This window comes from Martes martes (genome assembly GCF_963455335.1).
Source record: "Martes martes genome assembly, chromosome: 8".
Taxonomy (NCBI): Eukaryota; Metazoa; Chordata; class Mammalia; order Carnivora; family Mustelidae; genus Martes; species Martes martes.
Window position 1 is genome coordinate 4,293,955 of NC_137895.1, and position 21,447 is coordinate 4,315,401.

Genomic DNA, 21,447 nt, shown 5'->3' on the forward strand with positions numbered 1-21,447 from the left:
CTAGAAGCCCTGCCTGGTCACACGGTTAGCCAGCTCAGTGTCCCAGCCTCCTGTGCGGCTGGACGTGGTTACATGACCAGTTTCTGGCCAACAGGGGGTGAATGGAGGTGAAACGTCCCCTTTCTGCAGCTCGTCCTTGAGGGCGAGGAGCATGCATGGCCCCCTCTGTTCCCCTTCTCTCCTCCCTGCCGGCCCAGTGACAGGGTGATGGGGCCCGGAGCAGCGTCTCTGGACCACGAGATGGGAGACGGCAGAGCAGCTCGGCTTGGACGTCTCCGGAAGCAGGAGGTAAACGGCTTTGCTGAAGCCACTCTTGCTTCGGGGCCCTGCTACCAGAGCCAGGAGAGCGAGGCGTTTGAGAGCCGGACTCCTGGGGCTCAACCCCAGGCCCGTCGCTGCCTGTCAGCGTGACCTTGGGCAAGTCACTTAACGTGTCTGTGTCTCAGGCTCCTCTCCGGGACCAAGTGAGTCATAACAATACCCACCGCTGGCTGCCCTGAGGGTCAGATCGTTCTAAACGCCTTGCACATAGTGAGCGCTTGTGTTAACCTTTACAGCAGCAGGACCCGGGGGCTCAGGCAGACGCAGGCCCCTCAAACGCCACTCTCTCTGGGATGCTCCTTTGCAGGCCCACGTCTGCTCCATCCGTGCGCCCACGGCACCCACGGCCACTCCAGGAGCACTTTCCGGCGGGGCTGGACGGAAACTAACGCTCCTCGTGTGCGTACAAGGGAGGGGGCTTCCGTGCGTGTTTGTCCGCGGGACAAAAGTGAGAGGGGACTTCTGAAACACAGAGTGGATTTCTTTGTTTAATAAATGTGACTCTTCACAGCTACTGCATTTTAGGCATAAAGGGTGTCTCTCCTATTACCGACTTCTTGTATTAAATTGCGTGAAGTAATCTTTAGTGGGTTGATTTGTACAGACTTCCTCCATATATTTTTTCCTGATAATGAAGCAGGAGAAAAGACAATCAGCAAATGCCTGGTTTCCTAAATATCCTACTTTAGGATATCCTAAATATCCTGGTTTCCTAAATATCCTACTTTTTAAATATACACACATACACACACACACACACATATATACGTGTATATATACACGTATATATATACACATATATATACACACGGATATATATATCCGTATATATATACACACGCATATATATATACACGTATATATATGTGTGTGTGTATATACATACATACATATATACACGTGTATATATATATATGTATATGTGTGTGTATATGTGTATATACACACATATATACACACACATATATATACATGTATATGTGTGTGTGTGTGTGTGTATTTGTTCACCCCATCTGACTCCCCTCAGATCATCTCTAGTGCTCTTTTGGGGCCCCCAGTAAGCTGTGACTGGCCAACAGTGGATCCACCAGGAAACAGATGCCTGATTGCAGAATGTACCGGTGGGTCTCTGCCAAATTCAAGCCCAAAGCTTGATGAACAAGACAAGACAGATAAATAAGTAAATAATGTGTTTTTTAAACAAGTTCATCTATGGATCCGCATTTGGCATTTTCTGTAGGCAGAACTCGGAACGACTCTTGGGGTCTATTAGTGTGACAGAGAGACTCCAGCTCGCCCTTGGCAGCCTGGGAGGCTGCCACCGTCCTCCCACCATGTCTGAGCCAAATAGCCTCCTGGGAAAAGCCTTCTGACTCCCCCAGGCCCACCCAGTGCCCTCCCCTGGGGCTCCCAGTGCCCTCTGTGTTCTCCACCACCAGCCCCCACGTCTGAGCCGCTGGGGGTCGCTAGTGTCTCCATGAGCACCTCCCAGGGTGGGTCACCTGGTCATGTGAGGACCAGTGGTTTCTAAGCACTTAATTACTGGCCTGTGGCTCTCACACCTTCTCCCCTTCCTGTTTGAACTCTATAGCAGGAGTCCGTGCTGCCCAAGCCGCTGCTGCCAGGGGGCCTCCCGGAGTATCCACAGCCCCGGTGCTGGGCCTCCGGGTGGGAAAGACTCGGAGAGGGTGGGCCCGCGAGGCTGGCCCCGACCCTCCCCATGACTCAGCCGGGTCTCCGCTCCGACGCCGCACCTGCCCCCCCAACCCCAGACTCCCCTCCCCCCTCCCCTTCATCCCGGCCCTCACTGCACGCGCTGCTCCTTGGCCAGGCTGAGGTTGCTGCAGTCCAGAGCCCTGCGCAGGTCGCGCCGTTGGCGCTGCTGCTGGCGCTCCGAGAGCAGAGCGGCACGCGCCATCTGTACCCTCCGACGGTCCCAGTCCATGTCCCGCTGCCGCTCTTCCTCCTGAAGCCTCTGGAGGGAGGAGAGGTGACTCACCACCACCCGTCCCCAGACCCAGAAGAGATCCAGGGGATTATCTAGGAGACTCTTGGCCTCTCGCTTTACAGCTGGGGAAACTGAGGCTCGGGGGGACAGGTGGGTGAGCAACATCGTGCAGGAAATCAGAGCAGACCACCCCCACCCGCCGTCATTGCAGGTGGCCCAGCGGCTTCCCACACTTGGAAGGTGTTAGGTGGCCCTCTGAGGCCTGCAGGGACAGCAGAGACGGTCCCGACAGCAGCTGCCAGGACAGGGCTCCGAACGCAGGGCCTCTCACCCGGGACACTACTACTGGGACGTGCTTTCGAGCACTGGGATCACCTGGTCGCCTCTAGAACACACCGAAGGGATGGCCCTGCCCGACAATGGTCTCATGATCTTGGGGGTGAATTTCTGCATCTCAGCTCATCCCCATGGCCTTCCAGATCCCCTACAAAAACCACAGAGCCTTAGGAGGGGAAACCGGATTAATGCAGAGGGAACGGGTCACTTCCCGAACCCTGAGTAGTTTTATCAGCCGTCCTGAGTGAAAAGAAGCAAAAGCGGGTGGGGGCGGGGTCTGGGGACGAGCACGTGTCCTTCTGCCCACAGGTTTTAGGGCAGGGCTCCCAGCCACCCAGTGAACAGGGCTGGAGTGTCCAGTGGCCCCGCAGTCCCGGGTCCGCAGGCCACCAGGCACAGATAGGCTGGCAGAGGCCCCGCTCCCCCACCCAGGGACTGAGCCGAGACTGATGCCTGGTTTTGTCACCTACAGGACGAGTCATTTTACCTGTCTATACCTCCGTTTCCCTTCCTGTAAAATGAGGCTGCTCGCAGTTGCCCTGCGGCACAACACAAGATGCTTTCGGGAAGAACACAGGAGGCCACGGGGACGCACTTGCCTCGGACTTGGAGACACGCAACCTAACCACCCTGTGCGCATCTCAGTTTTCCAAACCGGCTCCCTCCGTGGAAGAGGGGATGGGGGGGGGAGGCTCCCAGTGGGGGGGCGACAAGGGTGGGGGCAGGGGAGTATTCATGAGGGGTGGGACCTATTGTACGCGTTTTCCCCCTTTGTGTTTCTCTGTCTTAATTTCCTACAAAATTGAAAATCAGATAAAAATGCTGCCCTCGGGACAGATGGTCGACCTTCCCTGCCCGACAGCCGGGCGGAATCGCAGGAGTGAAGGACAGAGCAGGGTTGCGAGGGGGACCAACACTCCCGCATCTGATGCCAACCTCGGGGCTCTTCCCACGTTGGGCTGCTCTCCTGCCTCAGCCTGGCTGCCCCCACTCTCGCTCCCACGGCCCGGCTGCCTCTCCCACGCACTTGACCTTCTGGGCCTGCAGGACAGCAGGCAGGGGAGCCATCCCACCCGCTCCTCATGCCCTGAGCCAGGCTGCTGTCCCTCCCTCTGTACTCACCTGACATGGCACCCGTCACCCCACCACAGGTGGTCGTCTGCTGCCCTGCCCATCCTGCAGGCCTGAGAACTTGCCTTTCCCTGGCTTCTCAGCCATTCCCCCTCCTAAAGACCAGGTGCTGACCTATCCGTTGTCACCCCGGGAACAGTTTACCATTGACCCTTGGACCTCAACGGGCATCAGAACCCCCGGGGGGGTTTTCTCAGCCGCAGACTCTGGCCCCCGCTCCAGGAGGTCTGGGGTGGGGCCCGAGAATCTGCATTTCTCCCAAGTTCCCGGGCCATGCTGATGCTGCTGGTCCAGAGACCCCACTCTGAGGACTTCTGCCTCCCTCATCATTACCAAGAATGCCAGCCTCCCTACTGTCCCCACCTCCAAGTGTCCTGATCCCCACCACTCTGACCTGCCTCTTCTGCCCTCTCTCCAGTTCCCTGATTGCAACAGTCATTCCGCCCCTCACCCCACGCCAGGCCCTCCCACCCATGGACCACACACTTTCCACTGTCCTGGTGTTCTTTGTGTCTTCACGTCCCTCCTTGCTCAGCCCAGTGTCCACGGCTGACGTCCCCTGGCAGACGCCCTCAGTGCCCTTGAAACTCTCGCTTAGTCAGACTTGGCAGGTAGGCCCTGAGCTTGGTCCCCTTACAGCTGGCCGTGGCCAGGAACAGCACTGACTGCACTCACTGGGGATACCTCAAGTTCATGACCTCCAGCCTCCAGGGGGGCCCCTGGCTCTGCCTGGCCATCCTGCCCTCTTACCATAGGCCGTTCCTTTCCGGCTTTCCTAAAGGACCATTAGCACTTGGTTCTCTGTCCTCAAAATCCCCAACTGGACCCCCCTCACCCTCCACTGCTGACCTCCCTTCCTGTTCCCCAGGAAAGAGGGTCTCCACAAGCTGCCCTGCCCCCACAGTCAAGGATGGTTGGCCTGGACTCCCACCCACCCCAAGCCTCAACTCGTGCTCCCACAGCCTTCCGCTCCTGCCACCCAGGACACAGGTTCCAGCAAGTTCGTGCTAGCATCAATTTCCCTCTCTCTACTGCGTCGTCCTCATGGAATGACAAGTATGTTGTTATTTCTATAATCAGAAAAACCAAACAGTCTTCTCTTGACCCAGTGTCCCCACCAGCTACCACTTTGAAAACACTTTGAAAGTGTTGTCTGCACCTGTGGTCTCCGCTTCCTTCCTGCCTGTGACCTTCGGTCACCCACACCCCTCCTCCAAGGATGCTCCCGATAGAGGCTCCAGGGACTGGCACGTGGGGATGGCATTCAGCCACAGCAGTCTAGTGGCAGTGTCTGACTCAGGGGCTCCCCTTCTGGACCCCTCCTCCCTCTCTGACTTTCCCTTCTCCAGCCCCTTCACTCTTCATAAACCATGGCAGGGGTGTGGCCTGTCCCATGACTCCTTAGGTCCCTTCTCTCTGCCTTCGCTCACTCCCTGCGTGACCTTAGCCGGGTTCACTGCTTTAAATGCTGTCTGTGTGGCCGCATCTCTATGCCTTTGCCTCCAGCTGGGACCTTGTTCTGAACTCCAGCTGCTGGCTTTTCTTGGAGGTTGTGGCAGACAGTAGTACTTGCCTCCCTGTAGCTTCTTTTTCTTTACTTGTTTAGTAAAACAACTGCCAGCACCTTACTGCCTAGAATAAACTCCACCTTTCCTGGTCTTCTTTACACTTTGGGGCAACCCTGTGACTAACTGTTATCTAAGGGAATTTGAGTGGAAGTGTCCCGTGAAATTTTGAGAAGTGTCCTTAGAGTGTTCTCCCTCACTCCTTCTTCCTGCTAGATGGGATATGCATGTGATGGCTGGAGCTCAAGCAGCCATCTTGTACCAGGAAATGGAAGTCAGTTGCCAAGGATGGCAAAACATTAGTCAGTGACCATGGGGCTGCCATACCAGCCCTGGACTATCTTCCTAAGGATTTGGTCTACATGCAAGAGGTAAGTTCTATTTTATTTAAGATGCTGTCAGGGTTTTCTGCCACGATCAGGCACAGAATTCTAACAGATACAGATAATCTAATCATTGCACATATAACATATCCAAAGTTGCACTTGTGACTTCGACTCCACCTGCCCCCCTGCTCCTCCCATCATCATCCTATCTCAGTAAATGTCAACTCCATCCTTCTCACTGCTCAGGCCTTCTGAGTAATCTTCCTCCTCTGGGTCTCAGATGCCACACCCAACCCTTCAGCCAATCCTGTTCGCTCGACTTTCAGAATAAATCCAGGGTCCAACCACTTCTCAGCACCCTTGCTGCCAGTGCCCTGGCCCCAGCCAGCACCATCACCTTGACCACTGCAACATCCTCCCCAATGATCTCTCTCCTCCCCCCACCCCAATCCAGTCCTTCCTCAACATTGCTGCGGGAGAGAACCTGCTAAGTGTAAGTCGGAGCATGTCACTCCTCTGCTCAAAACCCTACAGAGCTTCCCATCACAGTCACAGGAAAAGCCAAGTCTTCCCCGAGGACGGCCAAGACCTGGACCTTCCACCTCCCCGACGTCCTCCTGCCCCCGTCCTCACTCCACTCCAGCCACCCGGCTCCTCGCTCTTCCCGGAACAGGTCAAGCTGGTCCTGCCTCAAGGCCTTTGCCCTTGAATCTCACCCTGCCTCGTGGTCCCGCCCCAGATATTTGCATCCTCCGTTCCCTTGGCCGAGCCTTACTTCCCAAGCACATCGCCCATGGGTGGGGTTATTTGGCTGTCGTCTCCTCCCACCCACCCAGAACAGAAACTCCCCAAAGGGTTCTTCTAGGGACAAGTAGAGCCACAGCTACGACTAGATGCTGGAGGAAGGCGGCAGGGGGCCCAGGGCTATGTCTGCGGGCTCTGTGAGAAGGGGAGGGGGGCGCGCACCAGCTTCTCCTGGACTTGCTGCTTCTGGACCAGGCGGATCTGCTCCAGCTGCTGCTGGGTCATGCCCTTCCAGCGGTCGGGGACCACACGGTGGGGCCCGAAGGAGCTGGCTGCCTGCTGCGGGTTCTCCGAGAGCAGGTCTCCGCGCAGCAAGCTGGAGATCTCAGCCAGGTTGTCTTCTTGTTCCTGTTTCTTCTCTCGGATTTTCCTTTCCAGTGACTCGGTGGCCTGCATAGGGGAAGACAATAAGGAAGATGCCTTGAGTGACCCCGTGGGGATTGAGGTACAGGTGGGCACATCTCCCTGCAAGCCCTTGATGGAAGAAGAGTTTGCTACAGTGCACGTGGGACAGGCAGGGGCGGAGACTCCTCAGGCAGGGATGCAGGGGGGCCCTCGGACCCCAGAGGCCTGGATGCCAGCGGGCGCGTAGTCTAGGCTGAGGGACTCCCCACCTGTTGGTTGTGAATGTGAGAACCGCAGGTGTTTGCACTGATTTGCCAAAGCAGGGAGCTGCCTCCCGGGTTAGGCCCTCATCTCCCATCGTCTTGGCTTCACTCACCTCGGGGCAGGGCTCTGTGCCCCTCCCAGTGGCTGGTCACCCAGACAGAGTGATTCACAACAGTGGTGACTTTTTTTTTTTTTTTAAGATTTATTTATTTATTTTAGAGAGCGCGCACAGGCATAAGCAGGAAGCAGAGGGAGAGAGAATTTCAAGCAGACTCCCCGCTGAGCAGGGAGCCCCATGTGGAGCTCGATTCCAGGACCCTGAGGTCATGACCTGAGCGAAAACCAAAAGCTGGACACTCAACCGACCGAGCTACCAGGCTCCCCCAGACTGAGATTTGGGAAGTGTTTCCCACCCACCCTAGCGTGAGTTAGCCCACTCTGACCTGACATAGGTGGGTGTCATCATAACCCCCCCTCTACAGATGACAAGACTGAGACTTGGGTGGCTTTTCCCAGGCGGCAGACAAGAGTCTGGTCTTGTCCCCACACAGCTGGGCTCTAGGCCCTGCCCCCCGACGCTGAAACCACAACACCGGTGTAACAAAGGCCCACCCTCACCTCCCAGAGGGAAACTCCCCAGGGTGCTCTGGGCGTGTCCTCAGTCCCCAGTCGGAGCCTGGGACGTACCTGGCTCTTGTTGAATTCTTTCACCGCTGCGCAAACTGCCTTTCTGGTGGCGCTTTCCAGATTCTGCAAATGCTTGGCTGTTTCATCAAACTGCAGCCTTGTCTTCAAGCAGAGATCCTCTGCAAAGGAAGCAAAATGCGACCAAACCTTGATGCGCAGCCTGGCTCCTTCCCAGGTGTGCAGAGCAGAGCGTCTCTTCTCCTGTGCTTATGCACAGAGCAGGGGATTCAGGTAAAGCTCTTGGGTGCAGGCACGGGGTGTTAGCGTTCCTACCGGGGATCCCTGATGTCGGCTGTGGTCCATCACCCTCACAACGGGCAAGGGAGCTCTGCCGGGGCACCCAAGGGGGCTCCCCGGAGGAGGGGTGTCGGAGGTGGGGGAAATAGCCATGCAATCACAGGACTAAAGATGTAGTGTCAGACAGGAGCAGGCTGCCATCCCCGCCCAGACGCTTTCTAGCTCTGTGAACCTGAACCATGACCGGGCCTTTCGGAGCCTCCAGCCCTCTTTGGGGAGGCAGGACAACTCCTACACTGCACGCTGGTTACATCTTTTTAAGAAGTCACTGATCACAAGTTTCTTCACATGGTGTTGGTGGCCCGTGGTGTCCTCATTATCTCCAAAAACAAAGACCAAACTCTAGTGGCAAGTTAGTGGCCTCTGCTCCCCTTGAGCTTCGGCTGCCCCACGTCCTGGGTTTATGTGGCTTGGTTGGCCCAGGAGGCACATACGGACTGTGCGCTCTGCCGAGCACGTAGTGCACAGTGGTGGGTGAGACGTCCAAGGGCTCTTCCTGCCTTCTTGGAACTTACTGTCAGGAGACGGGCAAGGTCATAAACAAGTGGACCCCGAAATATACCTATGAAAGCACATTGCATCAGTGCAAAGGAGGGAAAGGGCGGAGAGCAGGTGCAAAGGGTCTGATGGGATTTGCCAGGATCCAGAAGGAAAAGGAAGCCAAGAGGCCGGAATGGAGGGAGTGAGGTAGGGGCCGTAAGGTGACACGGGGTGGGGCTGGGGGGATGCTGAGCAGGAGTCCAGCATGCAGGGCCCTGTAGGCTACAGAGGATTTTGCATTTTGTTCCATATGCGATGGGAAGCCACCGGAGGGTTTTAAGCTGGGATGGAGGGAGTGGCGGTGACATTGTCCAACTTGACATTGTTTAGAAAGTAGCACTCTGACTACTATGTCGAGAATAGACTGGAAAGGACAAGAAAGAAAATGAAGAATTAGAAAGCCCTTGGCATGGTCCCTCCAGGTGAAAAAAGGCGGTGGCTTGGGTCACCGTGGTGACAGCAGGGATGGGAGAAATGGACAATTCCAGATACACACATGAGGTAGAACCTGAGCGCGGCCTGGAGACAGGGGTGCTTCAAGGACGACTCCCAGGTTTGTGGCTTGACTAGGACAGAGGTGTCATGCAGTGAGGGGAGGAGAGTGGAGGAAGAACAGAGCCAGAGAGAAATTAGGATTACTTTCCTGAATGTTCTGAGGTGCCTGGGGCGATGTCCAGGGGTCAGTTCAAGGAGCAAGACCAAGGCTGAGACAGAAGCTCTCAGTCAGAGATGGAAAAGTGGGGCACCTGGGAAGGGGGTGAGATTCTTTTTAAAGGCCGATAAATGCATGTTTCAGTAGGTATCTATGTGCCAAGAACTAAAGAGAGAGCAGTGAATTAAACAGACAAAATCTCCTGCCTTCGCTGAGTTGGGGATAGGATCCTGGGGAGGGACAACAAATACGTAACCGTATAGTATGTCAGTAATGAGAGTTGTGGAGATGTGGATACAAGAGTGCGGCAATGGGGGAAGGTAGAGGGTTGACATTTAAAATGGTGGTCGGGGAGACTTATCTGGTAAGATGACATTTTGGCAAAGACCTGAAGGAGGATATGGGGCAGAATATGCAGGTATATAGGGAAATGTTTCCAGGCGGACAAAACAGTTGGTACAAAGGCCTTGAGGCAGAAATGAACCTGACACCCTTAACATTCTAAGCCAGGCAGCCAGTGTGGCAAGGGTGGGATGAATGAAAGGCAGTGTGTTGGGGGTTCAGTCCAGACTGGGAAAACTTTACTGGTCCTTGAAATGAATCTGGCTTTTATTCTGAGTGAAATGAGAAGCTATTGGAAGGTTTTGAGCCAAAGATCTGGCTTAATTTTTAGCAGGACCATTCTGTTCGCTGGATTGAGGAGAGATTACAGAGGGACAAGGGCAGAAGCAGGGGGACCTCTTCAAGGCTACTGATGTTGACAGCTTGGTCCAGAATGGTCATCGTGGGGGTGGAGGGCGGTAGTTGCCATATGAGATGATTTGCTGCTGGAGGTGGGTGTGACATTTGAGAGAAAGGAAGCAATCAAGATGCCTTGGGGTTGGGGCCTGACCAGCTAGAACCGTGAAGTTCCCATCGACAGAGGTGGACGGTCAGCTTTGGGGGGCAGGTGAGCGCATCTTGTACTGACATCGATAAGTTTATCAGACACCCGAGAGCAGACAGCTGCTGGGAGGTGCCTGGATGTGTGTGTCTGGATTCCGGGAAGAGTCCAGGCTGGAGATGTAAATTTGGGGAATGGTGGCCTATGGTGGGATTTAAACCCATGAGACGAGCTACGATCACCAAGGGGATAAGTGTGATTGGGAGAGGAGAGGTGCAGAGGGGCCCGGTGAGCAATGGCATGGGAGGTTTGGAAGGAGAGGAGAAACCAGCGAAGGGCCTGGGGAGGAGCCCCCCCAAGCCCGGGGCAGAGGGTGTGTCCTGGAAGCCAGTCAGAAGGGAGCCTTCCCAGGAGGAGGAAGCGATCCAGGACGGCACGGGCTACGGATGAAGGAGATGAAGGAGAGGTCCGAAAGCCCAGCTGGGGTGGGGCAGCATGGAGGTCCTGGTGACGGTTTGGGACAGGCCAGGCAGGTTCGGGCCAGGACGAGGGCAGAAGTGTGTGTGGGGGGGTGGGCCATCTGGGGAGACATCGCTCCTGGAGAGCAGAGCGGGAAGAGAAGGGGGTGTGGCTGGGAGGAGGGCGAGCTGCCCAGGAAGCCTGCAGGGAAACCACCAGCCAGGCAAGGCGGGGGCCTCGCTCCCTGTCACAGCTCCTGTTCGGTCTTCACCAAAGCACTTCTTAGTCCTGTCCACTCGCCGGCACGTGCACGAGAACAGTGACATTCTCCTCTGGGTTACCGCCTCTTCCTGGCACGAGAAGTCACCAGAGATCGGAAGCTGCTGGGAGCCACGCGCAGAGACTGGTAAAGCAGAAACCACCGGAGTGCTGGCAGGATGTCCTGGACCTACAGCGCCCTCCAGGAGAGAGGCTGTTTCCGGCCTTGGGGGCTCTTCCAGAGAGGATACCTGGGCCTGGAGGGTCCTGGGGAGGGCATGTGACCACGGCGCCCTTGGCTGCACCCCTCAGACCCTGTAGGGACGTCTAGAGCAGCCCTCATTAGTCCCAGCTGCATCGGTGTCTTCCCAGCAGACTATAAGCACGCCGAGGGTAGGGTGCATGGCACTCCGAGTTACTGGGACCCCAGCACCCAGCTGGAGCCCGGGCTCGGGGTCCAAGCTCAGAGCCACTTTTCTACATGACTGACATATGACCGAAGACATTTAAGTCCTGGAATGCCGGCTGACACTGGTCAACACAGCACAATGGTAGGACTTAAGAGACAAAGCGAAGCTGGGGAAAAGACCAGGGGTCTGGGAGGAAAGTTTTGAGAGCAATTTGTCCTCGTTGCATTACCTGCACTTCTGTGCTGGGCGCGGGCATCCTCCCACTCCCTCTGCTGCTGCAAGGACCATTCTCGGTTTTGTTCCTCCTGGAATTTCTTCCTCTCGAGGAAGTTTAAATCCTCTCCCATGAATCTCTGCATTCCTGATACCGTATTCCGGATATCGTTATCCGACTGCCTAGCCGGAAGATCTTTCCTAAGGGCTAGGGGGTCTGATAGGTCAAATTCACGGCGCATTTCTGGCCTCTGGAAGCGCTGCTGGAACTCACTGATGGCTTTACAGAGGCTTTTCTTATCCCTCCTTTCCCGGCCTTCTAATATGCATGTGATTTTGTCATTGTGCCTCATTTCAGCAGCTAGAGGAAATAGAACATATCCGTAAAATTAAGGTTTGGAGAAAAAAAAATTGAATCTGCTTTAAAAAATAATTTTTGGTGATTCTAAAAGTAATATAAGCCTCTGAAAAGGTAACACAAGCATCAAAGAATTAGTATTCTGAATATATAAAGGATACCTACAAATCAGTTTAAAAAAACAAACAGGGACGCCTGGGTGGCACAGTTGTTTAAGCAACCGACTCTTGATTTGGGCTCAGGTCATGACTGATCACGTCACGAGTTAGGATCTGTTCTCCATGAGAACCTGTTTAAGATTCTCCCCCTCCCTCTGCCCCTCCCCCTCCACGCCTGCACACACACTCTCTCTCTCAAAACAAACAAACACACCAAAAAATCAAAGCAAAAAGTTGGCCAAGAATAAGATCAGGCAAATCACTATAAAGAAACCCAAATGATCACTATGCTTCTGAAAAGATGGCTGGCCTTACAAGATGGGAACCATCTGATAAATTGGCAAAATATTTAAAATGCGAATAATAGTATATACTAGTAAGGACATTAGTAAGGATAGTAAGGAGACAAGATTTCTCATTCACGGCTTGGGAGAGTGCAACTTGGTACACTTATAACTTTGGAAAGCAATTTGTCGATATCCCATAAAACTGAAAACACGCACACCCAATGAGAGTTCTACTCCTGGGTATCTCTCGCCTATGTACATACTAGGGACACAATGCATGCATGGTCATTGCAGCATTGTTTGGAAAAAGTCTTAATCAGTCAGAAATAGTGGCTAATTCATACAACAAAATACCAAAGATAATTAAAATAAAATGAACATTTTACATGCGGATCACTGATTAATTTAAAAAAAATTTTTTTTTAAAGATTTTATGTATTTGTCAGAGAGAGAGAGAGAGAGAGAGAGAGAGCACGAGCACAAGCAGGCTCCCCATCGAGCAAGGAGCCCAACTCAGGGCTCGATCCCAGAACCTGGGGATCATGACCTGAGCTAAAGGCAGATGCTTAACCAACAGAGTCACCCAGGTGTCCCTAATTTTATTATTTTTTTAAGATTTTATTTATTTGAGAGAGGGAGAGACGGACTATGCAAGTGAGCAGGAGGGGCAAGTGAGAGGAAGAGAAGAAGATACACCGCTGAGCGAGGGGCCCGACGACAGGGGCTGATCTCAGGAACCTGAGATCTTGACCTGAGCCAAAATCAAGGGTCGGTCACTGAACTGACTGAGACACCCAGGCACCCCATGACTGATTAATTTAAAAAATATGTTGAATAAAAAAAATTCCAAAGGATCCATTCAATGTATTTGTTTAAGATTTAGGTGAAATTTTAAAACACCCACACAAAATTTTATATCTTAAAACACCCACAAAAAAATTTTTGTCATCATGAATATGTACATAAATAGTACAATATTACAAGAAACATGCATGGAAATTATATACCTGTCTGAGTAGGGAGGAAGAGGAAAGAGGAGGTGAGGGAGAGCTCTATCTATCTATCTACCTATAATTACACATACACATATGTAGGGCTTATACATATTTATGTATACATTTAAACATTTATACATTTTTATACACACATTATAGCATTTATTTATCTATAGCTATATACACACAGACATACATATATAACATTTAATTCTCAAAAAGAATTTTTTTTTAAGATTTTATTTATTTATTTGACAGAGAGAGATCACAAGTAGGCAGAGAGACAGGCAGAGCGAGAGAGGGGGAAGCAGGCTCCCTGCCAAGCAGAGAGCCCGATACAGGGCTCGATCCCAGGACCCTGAGATCATGACCTGAGCTGAAGGCAGAAGCTTAACCCACTGAGCCACCCATGCGCCCTCAAAAAGAATTCTTTTTTTTTTTAATATTTTATTTATTTATTTGACAGACAGAGATCACAAGCAGGCAGAGAGGCAGGCAGAGAGAGAGGGGGAAGCAGGCTCCCGCTGAGCAGAGAGCCCGATGTGGGGCTCGATTCCAGGACCCTGGGATCATGACCCGAGCTGAAGGCAGAGGCTTAACCCACTGAGCCACCCAGGCGCCCCTCAAAAAGAATTCTTAAAAATAAGATATCTAAAGCCAGTTTGGCAAAATATTAACATCTAATCTGGTAGGCGGGTATGTATGTGCCTGTCTTATTGTTCATGTAAGTCTGAATTATTTTTAAACATAACACAGAAAAGGTGAACTGTTCAGAAACTAGAGAAGAAAATAAACTTCACTCATATTCTATCACTCCAACATCACCACTGCTTACATTTTGGTGTATTTCCTTCTGTCTTTTTCTAAGCTTATTTTTAAAAATATATTCTAACATTTAGTTGATAGCCCATGGTATATACAATTTTGCATACTGCTTTTTTCTATTTAAAAAATCCTTATGGGGGCGCCTGGGTGGCTCAGTCAGTTGAGTGTCTCTTGATTTGGGCTTAGGTCATGATCTCATGGTCATGAGATCGAGCCCCATGTTGGGCTCCACAATGTGTGCGGAGTCTGCTTGAGATTCTCTCCCTCTGCCCCTCCCCCTGCCCTTGCTCTTACTCTCTGTCAGATAAGTGAAGAAATATTTTTTTTCTTCTCAAAGATTTTATTTATTTATTTGACAGAGATCACAAGTAGGCAGAGAGGCAGGCAGAGAGAGGGGGAAGCAGGCTCCCTGCCGAGCAGAGAGCCCGATGTGGGCCTCGATCCCAGGACCCTGAGACCATGACCAGAGCCGAAGGCAGTGGCTTAACCCACTGAGCCACCCAGGCGCCCCTGAAAAAATATTTAAAAAAAAAATAAAAAATCTTTATGGTACTTAAAAAAAAATAAGCTGGCATTGTTGCACCTGATGTGGGAAATGAATTCTATTTGAAATTTTTATCTCTGCTAGCACGCTCTCATATCCAGCTCTTAGTAGGTGCAAGGGCGTGAACTGAGAGTGTGCGCGTGTCATTTAGTGCAAGCAGCTGTCCCCAGGAGGAGGTCTGGAACTTTTGTGCAGAGAATGGTGTGTGTTTAGGGTTTTTCATATCCAGTTTTTAAAGAAAACCAATAAAAACGTACATTTGCCCTCAAAGTATATTTCCTACAGTCACATAGAATTCAATAGCTGTTTTCCTTTTAAGACAGAAAGAATCAGCACATTAATTGAGCACCGGCAACTGTGAAGTTTTAAGAGGAGAAGGAGTGTGAAAATGACAAGTTTTACGTATTTGAAGACATGAGGACTGGATTCTAGAGGTTCACGGCCCTAACCTGCTGGGGAGGCTCCAGGAAATGCTCACCAAAAGTTTCATGTTTAGCTTTTTCAGTTGCTTCTTTTATCTTCTGGTCACGAACCTGAACATCCCAGGCTTCTGTGTCTCCCTGGAAATGGAAAACAAGGGGAGACGAGTTACAGCCAGATCATTTTAGTCCGACGATGACCATCCTACTTACCTCTTAAAGCCTTGTTCCACTGTTAACTGGTCGTCTTAGGTACCCATCAGGTCTTTTCATACCTGGATGTCTTTGCTTATAGCTGGATCTTCAGCCTGTCCCCAGAGCTTCTTTCTCCCCTTGTCCTAGTTAATAGGTATCTTCAGAATACAGCTTAGGCAACACCTCCTCTGGGGAGCCCTCTCTGACTTCCTCTCCCAGCCCCAGTCTGGGCTCCCCTGTCACCCTCTGCGCCCCTCCCTCACAGCCCTGAGGCCCCGGCATAGTCATGTGACAAGGCCTGCCTCTCCTCCCCTCCGGGGGCCATGAACTCTGCAAGGCCAGGCAGGGATTGCCCTGTTCCCCGTTTCCTGGGACCGGCGTAGGCTTGCCACAAAGCAGGAAGGCCACCGGCATTTGCCCGATGGATAGACTGGAAGGAGCCCCCGACCACGTAGAAAATCTGGCCCAGAGAAAGGAGACCCGCGCGCTCCGGCCTCTGCGGAGCCGCCCCGGCCGGCAAGCCCTTCCCTGCTGCAGGGCTCCGGGCGCCTCTCCGGCCCGTGGGAGCGAGCGGCATCGGGTCTGCGAAGGCCCTTCCCGCCCTCGGCGGCCGGCACCACGAGCCAGTCTCCCCCAGCACCGGCGGCGCGGTTCGCGGCTGCGCCCGGATCAGCGGCCCCGCGGCGCGGGTTCGCCTCCGCCGTCCCGCCGCCCGCCTCCCTCGCCACCCCCCGCACGCGCCGCCCCGGCCCGGGGGCCTCACCCCGATGATCCTGCTCCTGGCGTCGAAGATCCGCTTCTGCCGGCACAGCTCGTTGTGCCTCCTCCTGCCCAGAGCCAAGGACTGCTCCAGGTCGCGGGGCTGCGCCAGCGCCATGACTGGAAGCGGCGAAGAGCCCCTAAGGGGCTGCTAAGGCGCGCGAGATGAAAAAGGGCCACAAATAAAACTAGCCGTAGCCCAAGCGAGGCTGGTCGGCGGCGACCCGCGCGGGCTTCCTCAGCTCTCCGCGCGGCTTTGCGCTACCTGGCGGGGCGCGCGGGCCGGTTTCCTCGGAGACGCCAACAACCCGGTTGCTTAGGAACTGCGCGGCGCGGCGCCCGCTGGGTTCTCGCCCTCCTCTCGCGAGACTCCGCGAAGCCCTTCCCGCGCTTTTCCTGCCGGCGGCGTGAGGGGAAGCCGCTTGAGGCGCGGAGGGCGCAGCCATGGGCCACCTGGAGGTGCTGCTCGTGGAGAACTTTAAGTCGTGGCGGGGCCGCCAGCTCATCGGCCCTTTCAGGAGGTTCACCTGCATCATCGGCCCCAACGGCTCCGGTAACTGGGACCCTGAACGCGTCCGCCCGCCCCGCCCGTCCAGGCCCCATTTTGCCCAAGGGGACGTGAGGGTGACCTCGCGTGTGGGACTCAGGCCGTTGCTGCCCACGGGCCTCGGCCAGCCTCACCCCTTCACCCCCACCCGCCCTCCGCCGCCGGACCGAGACCCTTCCCCTCCTCGGGACCGCGACCATGACCCTCCGCCCTCGCCGCCCGGGCCCTGCCTCGGCCCTCGGCCCCCGGGCCCACTCTCTCCTGGGCCACAGACCCCTCCTCTCTCCGCCGCTTGGACCCAACCTCCTCTCTCCAGCCCCCGGCCCTCCGCAGCCCGTACCCCAGACCCCGACCCTCCCCCTCTAGCCCCGACTCCAGCCTCTGCCTCGGCCGCCAGCTGCCCATCCTCGGCCGCCGCCCCCCGCGCCCCGGTCCCCATTCCTCTACCGCCCGACCCTCACCCTCGGCCACCGGCCCTCCCTCGCCGGCAGGTGCCTGCCCTCACCCTCTGCCCAGCTCCCAGAAGCCCACCTTCGCCTACTGACCCTCGACCTTCCCCCGCCCCCCCCCCTGCGCCGGCCCTCCGGGGCCCAGACCGAGACCCCGACCCTCACCCTCCAGCGCCCAGTGTTCGCCCCCAGGTGCCTGCCCTTGCCCTCTGCTCCCCGCCCCTCACCTTCAGCTGCCCGGCCCTTCGCCGCCAGGTGCCCACCCATGCCCTCTGCCCGACCCCCGGCCCTCTGGCACCTGGACCCTGGCCCTCGCCCTCCAACCCCCGTACTCAGCCCTCCCCCGCCAGGTGCCCACCCTTGCCCTCTGCGGCTGGGCCCGACCCTCCTCCCCACCCAACCCCAGGTCTGCCCAGGACCCTCCTCTCCTTTGCCCTGGTTCCCCGGGCTTTGCCGGTTTCTCCTCCCGCGCCGAGCCCTAGTCCCCTCTCGTCAGGGGCACGGTTGTCCTTATAAAGCAGGCTTAGGATTCCGAACCCAGTGACATTAGACCGCTTGTTTCCCTTGGCTTCTTACGCGGCACCAGGCAAAGCGCAAGCCACAAAGAACACGATCGAGCAGGAGGTAGGAAGTGACCCTGCCCATCCTGAAGCCAGGCTGCGAGTCCCCAGTTGAGATAAGGCCCCAGTGTGGGTCAGCGCCGGGCGCTTCCGGCTCACTACGTGCAGGCAGCGAGGGATCTCTGTTCCTTTGGAAGATCAGTCCCGCAGAGCCTTCCCGGCTTCCTCTTTGAAGTGGTCAGACACAGAGGGGCCGGTGTCTTAGGAGGCCGGCACTGCGGCAGAAATCCTCTTTGTAAAGGGATTTCATCAGTCTTGGGTCTTTGCAGACCTCCCGTGTTTCTGCCCACCATCGGTTCTGAGTGTGTCATGAGCTGGGGCAGGTCTAGGTGACATCTGGTCTCTGCGGGGATGCTCTTACGGGCTACCTCATTGCTTGACACAGGAGTGACTCCGTCTTGACGGCCGCACCTCTCATCTCCATCCCCTTCCTTTTCTCATCCAAAGATTGAGAGAGAGCTAAAGGAAATAATTGGTTTTAACGAGCCCGAACAACCGTTTGGAGTCAAGGAGACTTCTACATGGGAATACTGTAATAATAACAGCATTCGTGGAGCTTTTACCAAGCTCCTGGCACCCCTGTTTCAGTGCTCATAGTGCCTATTAGCTCACATTACAGTGTAGGAAACTGAGCTTCAGAGGGCCCAGATGACTCCCCACAGTCACCCAGGAAGGGCAGAGCCTGCACTTGAGTTCAGGCCAGGCCAGGCTCCCTACTGCACTGTGGTGAGAATCCACAGAGGTAATGACCCCAGCAGGCAGAGGGCCTAAAATGAGAGTTACTCTGAGATTTTTCCTAACTCAAATCTTTGTGGCTCTCTCAAGCCAGATTTCCTTGATTCTGTTATCAAAAATACATTGAGAAGATAAAGGTAAGAATACAGGAGTATTTATAATAATAATCACTCATTTCTCAGGTTAGTAGGCCCGCCGTCAGTAGATTTTCACCTTTGAACTGGTGGTTATGTGACATTATATTTTGTTCTTCCAACTGTGTGGTATTTTGAATGAGTATTTGAGTAAAGTCTTACACTGCAGTAAGCGTTATATTTTGTTCTTCCAACTGTGTGGTATTTTGAATGAGTATCTGAGTAAAGTCTTACACTGCAGTAAGCCTAGATTACTTGCTCACTGCTGTTTAAGATCCAGATAAAGTGGTGTTTTGAACTTTTTAAAACTAGTGCCAAACAGAAGTTTCAATCTTATTTCTTTTCTTAATTCAAGAATACATATTGTTCTTAACAATATATCTTAAGGTTATCGTGAAAATGCCTTTACAACTTCTTATCCCACATGCCCTGGAAGCTCCATTCCCCTCCTGAGAGTCACTGGTAACCCGGAGACTTTGCCTAGAACCATATAAAGCCAGTCATGGATTATTTCAACACTACCTTTAATATCTCTCCACAACAAAAATTTCTGGTTTACTTGTTGCTGAATTTTGCATGGGCTATTCACATTCTCCTATACGATAGCCAAAACTCAGTATAATACTAATCCATGACTAATTTAATATATTCATTTGAATACTTGCTAATAAATCTTTTTAAAAGACTTACAGAATTACTGGCACATTTAAGTAGATTTTATTAAACCAATTGATAATTTTCTGTTATACCCATTTTCTCTTAAACTTCAATTTAGCTAGTCATGGTCATTCTTTTTGTAGTAATTTCCTGTTGCTAACACCTGTTAAAATTTTATATGTTCTCTTGTTTTTAGGAAATCTAATGTTGGGGTTTTTTGTGGGTAGTGGAAAAATTTCATCTTTTAATCTTAACCTTGATGTTTTTCCACTCAAATTTAGCAAACTGTTTTTGTGTATATATAGTATTAGAAGCAGAAGAAAGATGTATACAGTGAGACAGCTTCTGCTCCCCAGACATTGGGAGTATAAGAAAATGACACACTTGTTGAAAGAGAAGGCCCGGGAACACTGTTTATGGAACTTTAAGCAAGGAAAATACTAGATCTGATATAGGGAGGTATGGACAGAAAGAGGTAAAGATAAGGAAAAATATTCTAGAGGAATTAGCATTTGAGCTTGCCCAAAGAATAAAGAGTTCTTTTCTAGAGATTTGTGAGTCTATTATGGGACAGTTATAGCCCAAATTGTCAAGAATGTAGTGCATGTGTAGAGGAGCAATGGTGTGTAGTGTTGGAATCCTACTGGGTAAGTCCTGGCCAGAGCGATATATTTAGCTTTATGAAAAAAATAGTAGACTTTTGAGCAGGAAAGTTCCACAAGTGCACCTGAGTCTAAGGCTGTCCTCTCCACTTGTGATTTATACCCTGCCCCCTACTCGGTTCTTCGCTTCTGTGATTTTCTTTCTCTTTTGGACTGTATCTTCCTCCCTTATTGGATAATTTTCATTGGCAATAATGCATGCCTTATTAACACTCTCATGACATAGAGGAGAGATAGCTATATGAAAAGAAAATACAGTACGAAGTTAATTGTAGAATTTAGTGGTAAACGTATGGATATTTACAGTGAAATTCTTTCAACTTTCTTGTGTGTTTGGAAGTTTTATAATGAAATGTTTGGGGGAACGCCCTTGAACTTCACTGTCTCTTTAGGCTGTTGCCCCATTTTATCAGTACAGGGAAACTCTCTGAACCATCCTCGGTGCTCTTGATTCAGTGTTCAGTCGCAAGCTCCACTGAAATGACACTTATCTAGGTCCCCGTTGACCTACACCTTGTAAGAGTCAGTAGCCAGTCTCCTTCCTCATCCTGTTTGACTTATCAGTGTTGTTTCATTCGTGTAAAAATAATGGCATGCCTGCTAAGTCCCATGCACTGTTCTCACCAGTGAACAGATAAAAATCCCTTCCCATGTAGAACTTGAATTCAAGTGCAGAGAGATAGACAACAAAATATGAGAAGTGTATAGAATGTTAATGTCAAGTATTAAGTAGAAAAATAGAAACAGGGGGGGAATTAGAAATGCTGGGGTTGTTTTTTAAAAAGTTGGTCAAGGGAAGGTCTTGCTCTCTTGGTGGCATGGCAGGTCACATTTCCTCTCTCCCTTGAGCCTCTGCTCTTCTGACTTTGTATACCAAGTAGGTTTTCTCCTGTGTCACTGGCAAGCCCTCAGTTATTGGCGGCTTCTCCCTTAGGTTTCTTAAGCACTGGAGTCCTCCCACCCCCTGGAAATACGTCCTCTGTCTGTGTATACCTTATGTTCTTTGCCCAGTTCCGTAGCTTCAAACACCATCCTTATGCTGCTGACTTTCAAAATTATATACCTAGGCTATAATATTCAGCTTTTTTTTTTTTTTTTTACTATTTCTAGTAGACATGTGAAATACTATAATCAGGGGTGCCTGGCTGACTCAGTCGAGTTCAAGTCCCACATTGAGCATAGAGATTACATAAGAACAAAATCTTTAAAAAATACTATAATGAGAAAGAGTAGCAGATTTCCTCTCCCCTACTTCCTCCAGACAAACTTGTTCCTTCTGAGGTCTTAGCTTCTCAGTAAGGGGCACCATTTACTCACTCAGACCAGATACCCAGAGTAATTCTTTATTCCTCCTTCTACACCCCACTTCCCTCGTCTAATCTTCTATAAATCCTAATAACTCCACCTCTGGAATGCATCCTGAATCCAGTTGTTTCTTGCCACGTTTCACTGCTGTTACTCAGCCAAAGCTGCTAGAACTCTCATTTGGACTATTTCTGTAACTTCCTAACATGTCCCTCTGCTTTCTTTTTGTCTCTCTGCAATTCATTCTCACAGCAGAGTGAGCGGTTAAAAAAAAACAGGCTAAAAAAATAAATCTATAAATCCGAGCACTGCCCAACTAAAACTCTCCAATGGCTTTCCCCCACACTTGGAATAAAATC

At 52.2% G+C, this 21,447-nt stretch overlaps 2 protein-coding genes across 2 annotated transcripts in view; one reads left to right on the forward strand and one right to left on the reverse strand.

Moving 5' to 3' along the window:
* Positions 1 to 867: 867 nt before the first annotated feature.
* RIBC2 (RIB43A domain with coiled-coils 2) lies at positions 868 to 16,097 on the reverse strand (the record flags this gene model as incomplete). The annotated part of the gene is made up of 7 exons (XM_080811362.1): positions 868 to 946; positions 2,130 to 2,296; positions 6,594 to 6,821; positions 7,728 to 7,846; positions 11,456 to 11,800; positions 15,085 to 15,166; positions 15,984 to 16,097. The coding sequence occupies 7 exons, from the start codon at positions 16,095 to 16,097 to the stop codon at positions 868 to 870; spliced, it is 1,134 nt and encodes a 377-aa protein (XP_080667488.1).
* A 326-nt stretch (positions 16,098 to 16,423) lies between these two features.
* SMC1B (structural maintenance of chromosomes 1B) overlaps positions 16,424 to 21,447 on the forward strand; it is a gene marked incomplete at both ends in the record, with an annotated part of 76,085 nt that continues 71,061 nt past the window's right edge. The window contains one exon of the mRNA XM_080811769.1: positions 16,424 to 16,532. Coding sequence (XP_080667895.1) covers positions 16,424 to 16,532 — 109 coding nt within the window. The remainder of the gene's footprint in view (positions 16,533 to 21,447) is intronic.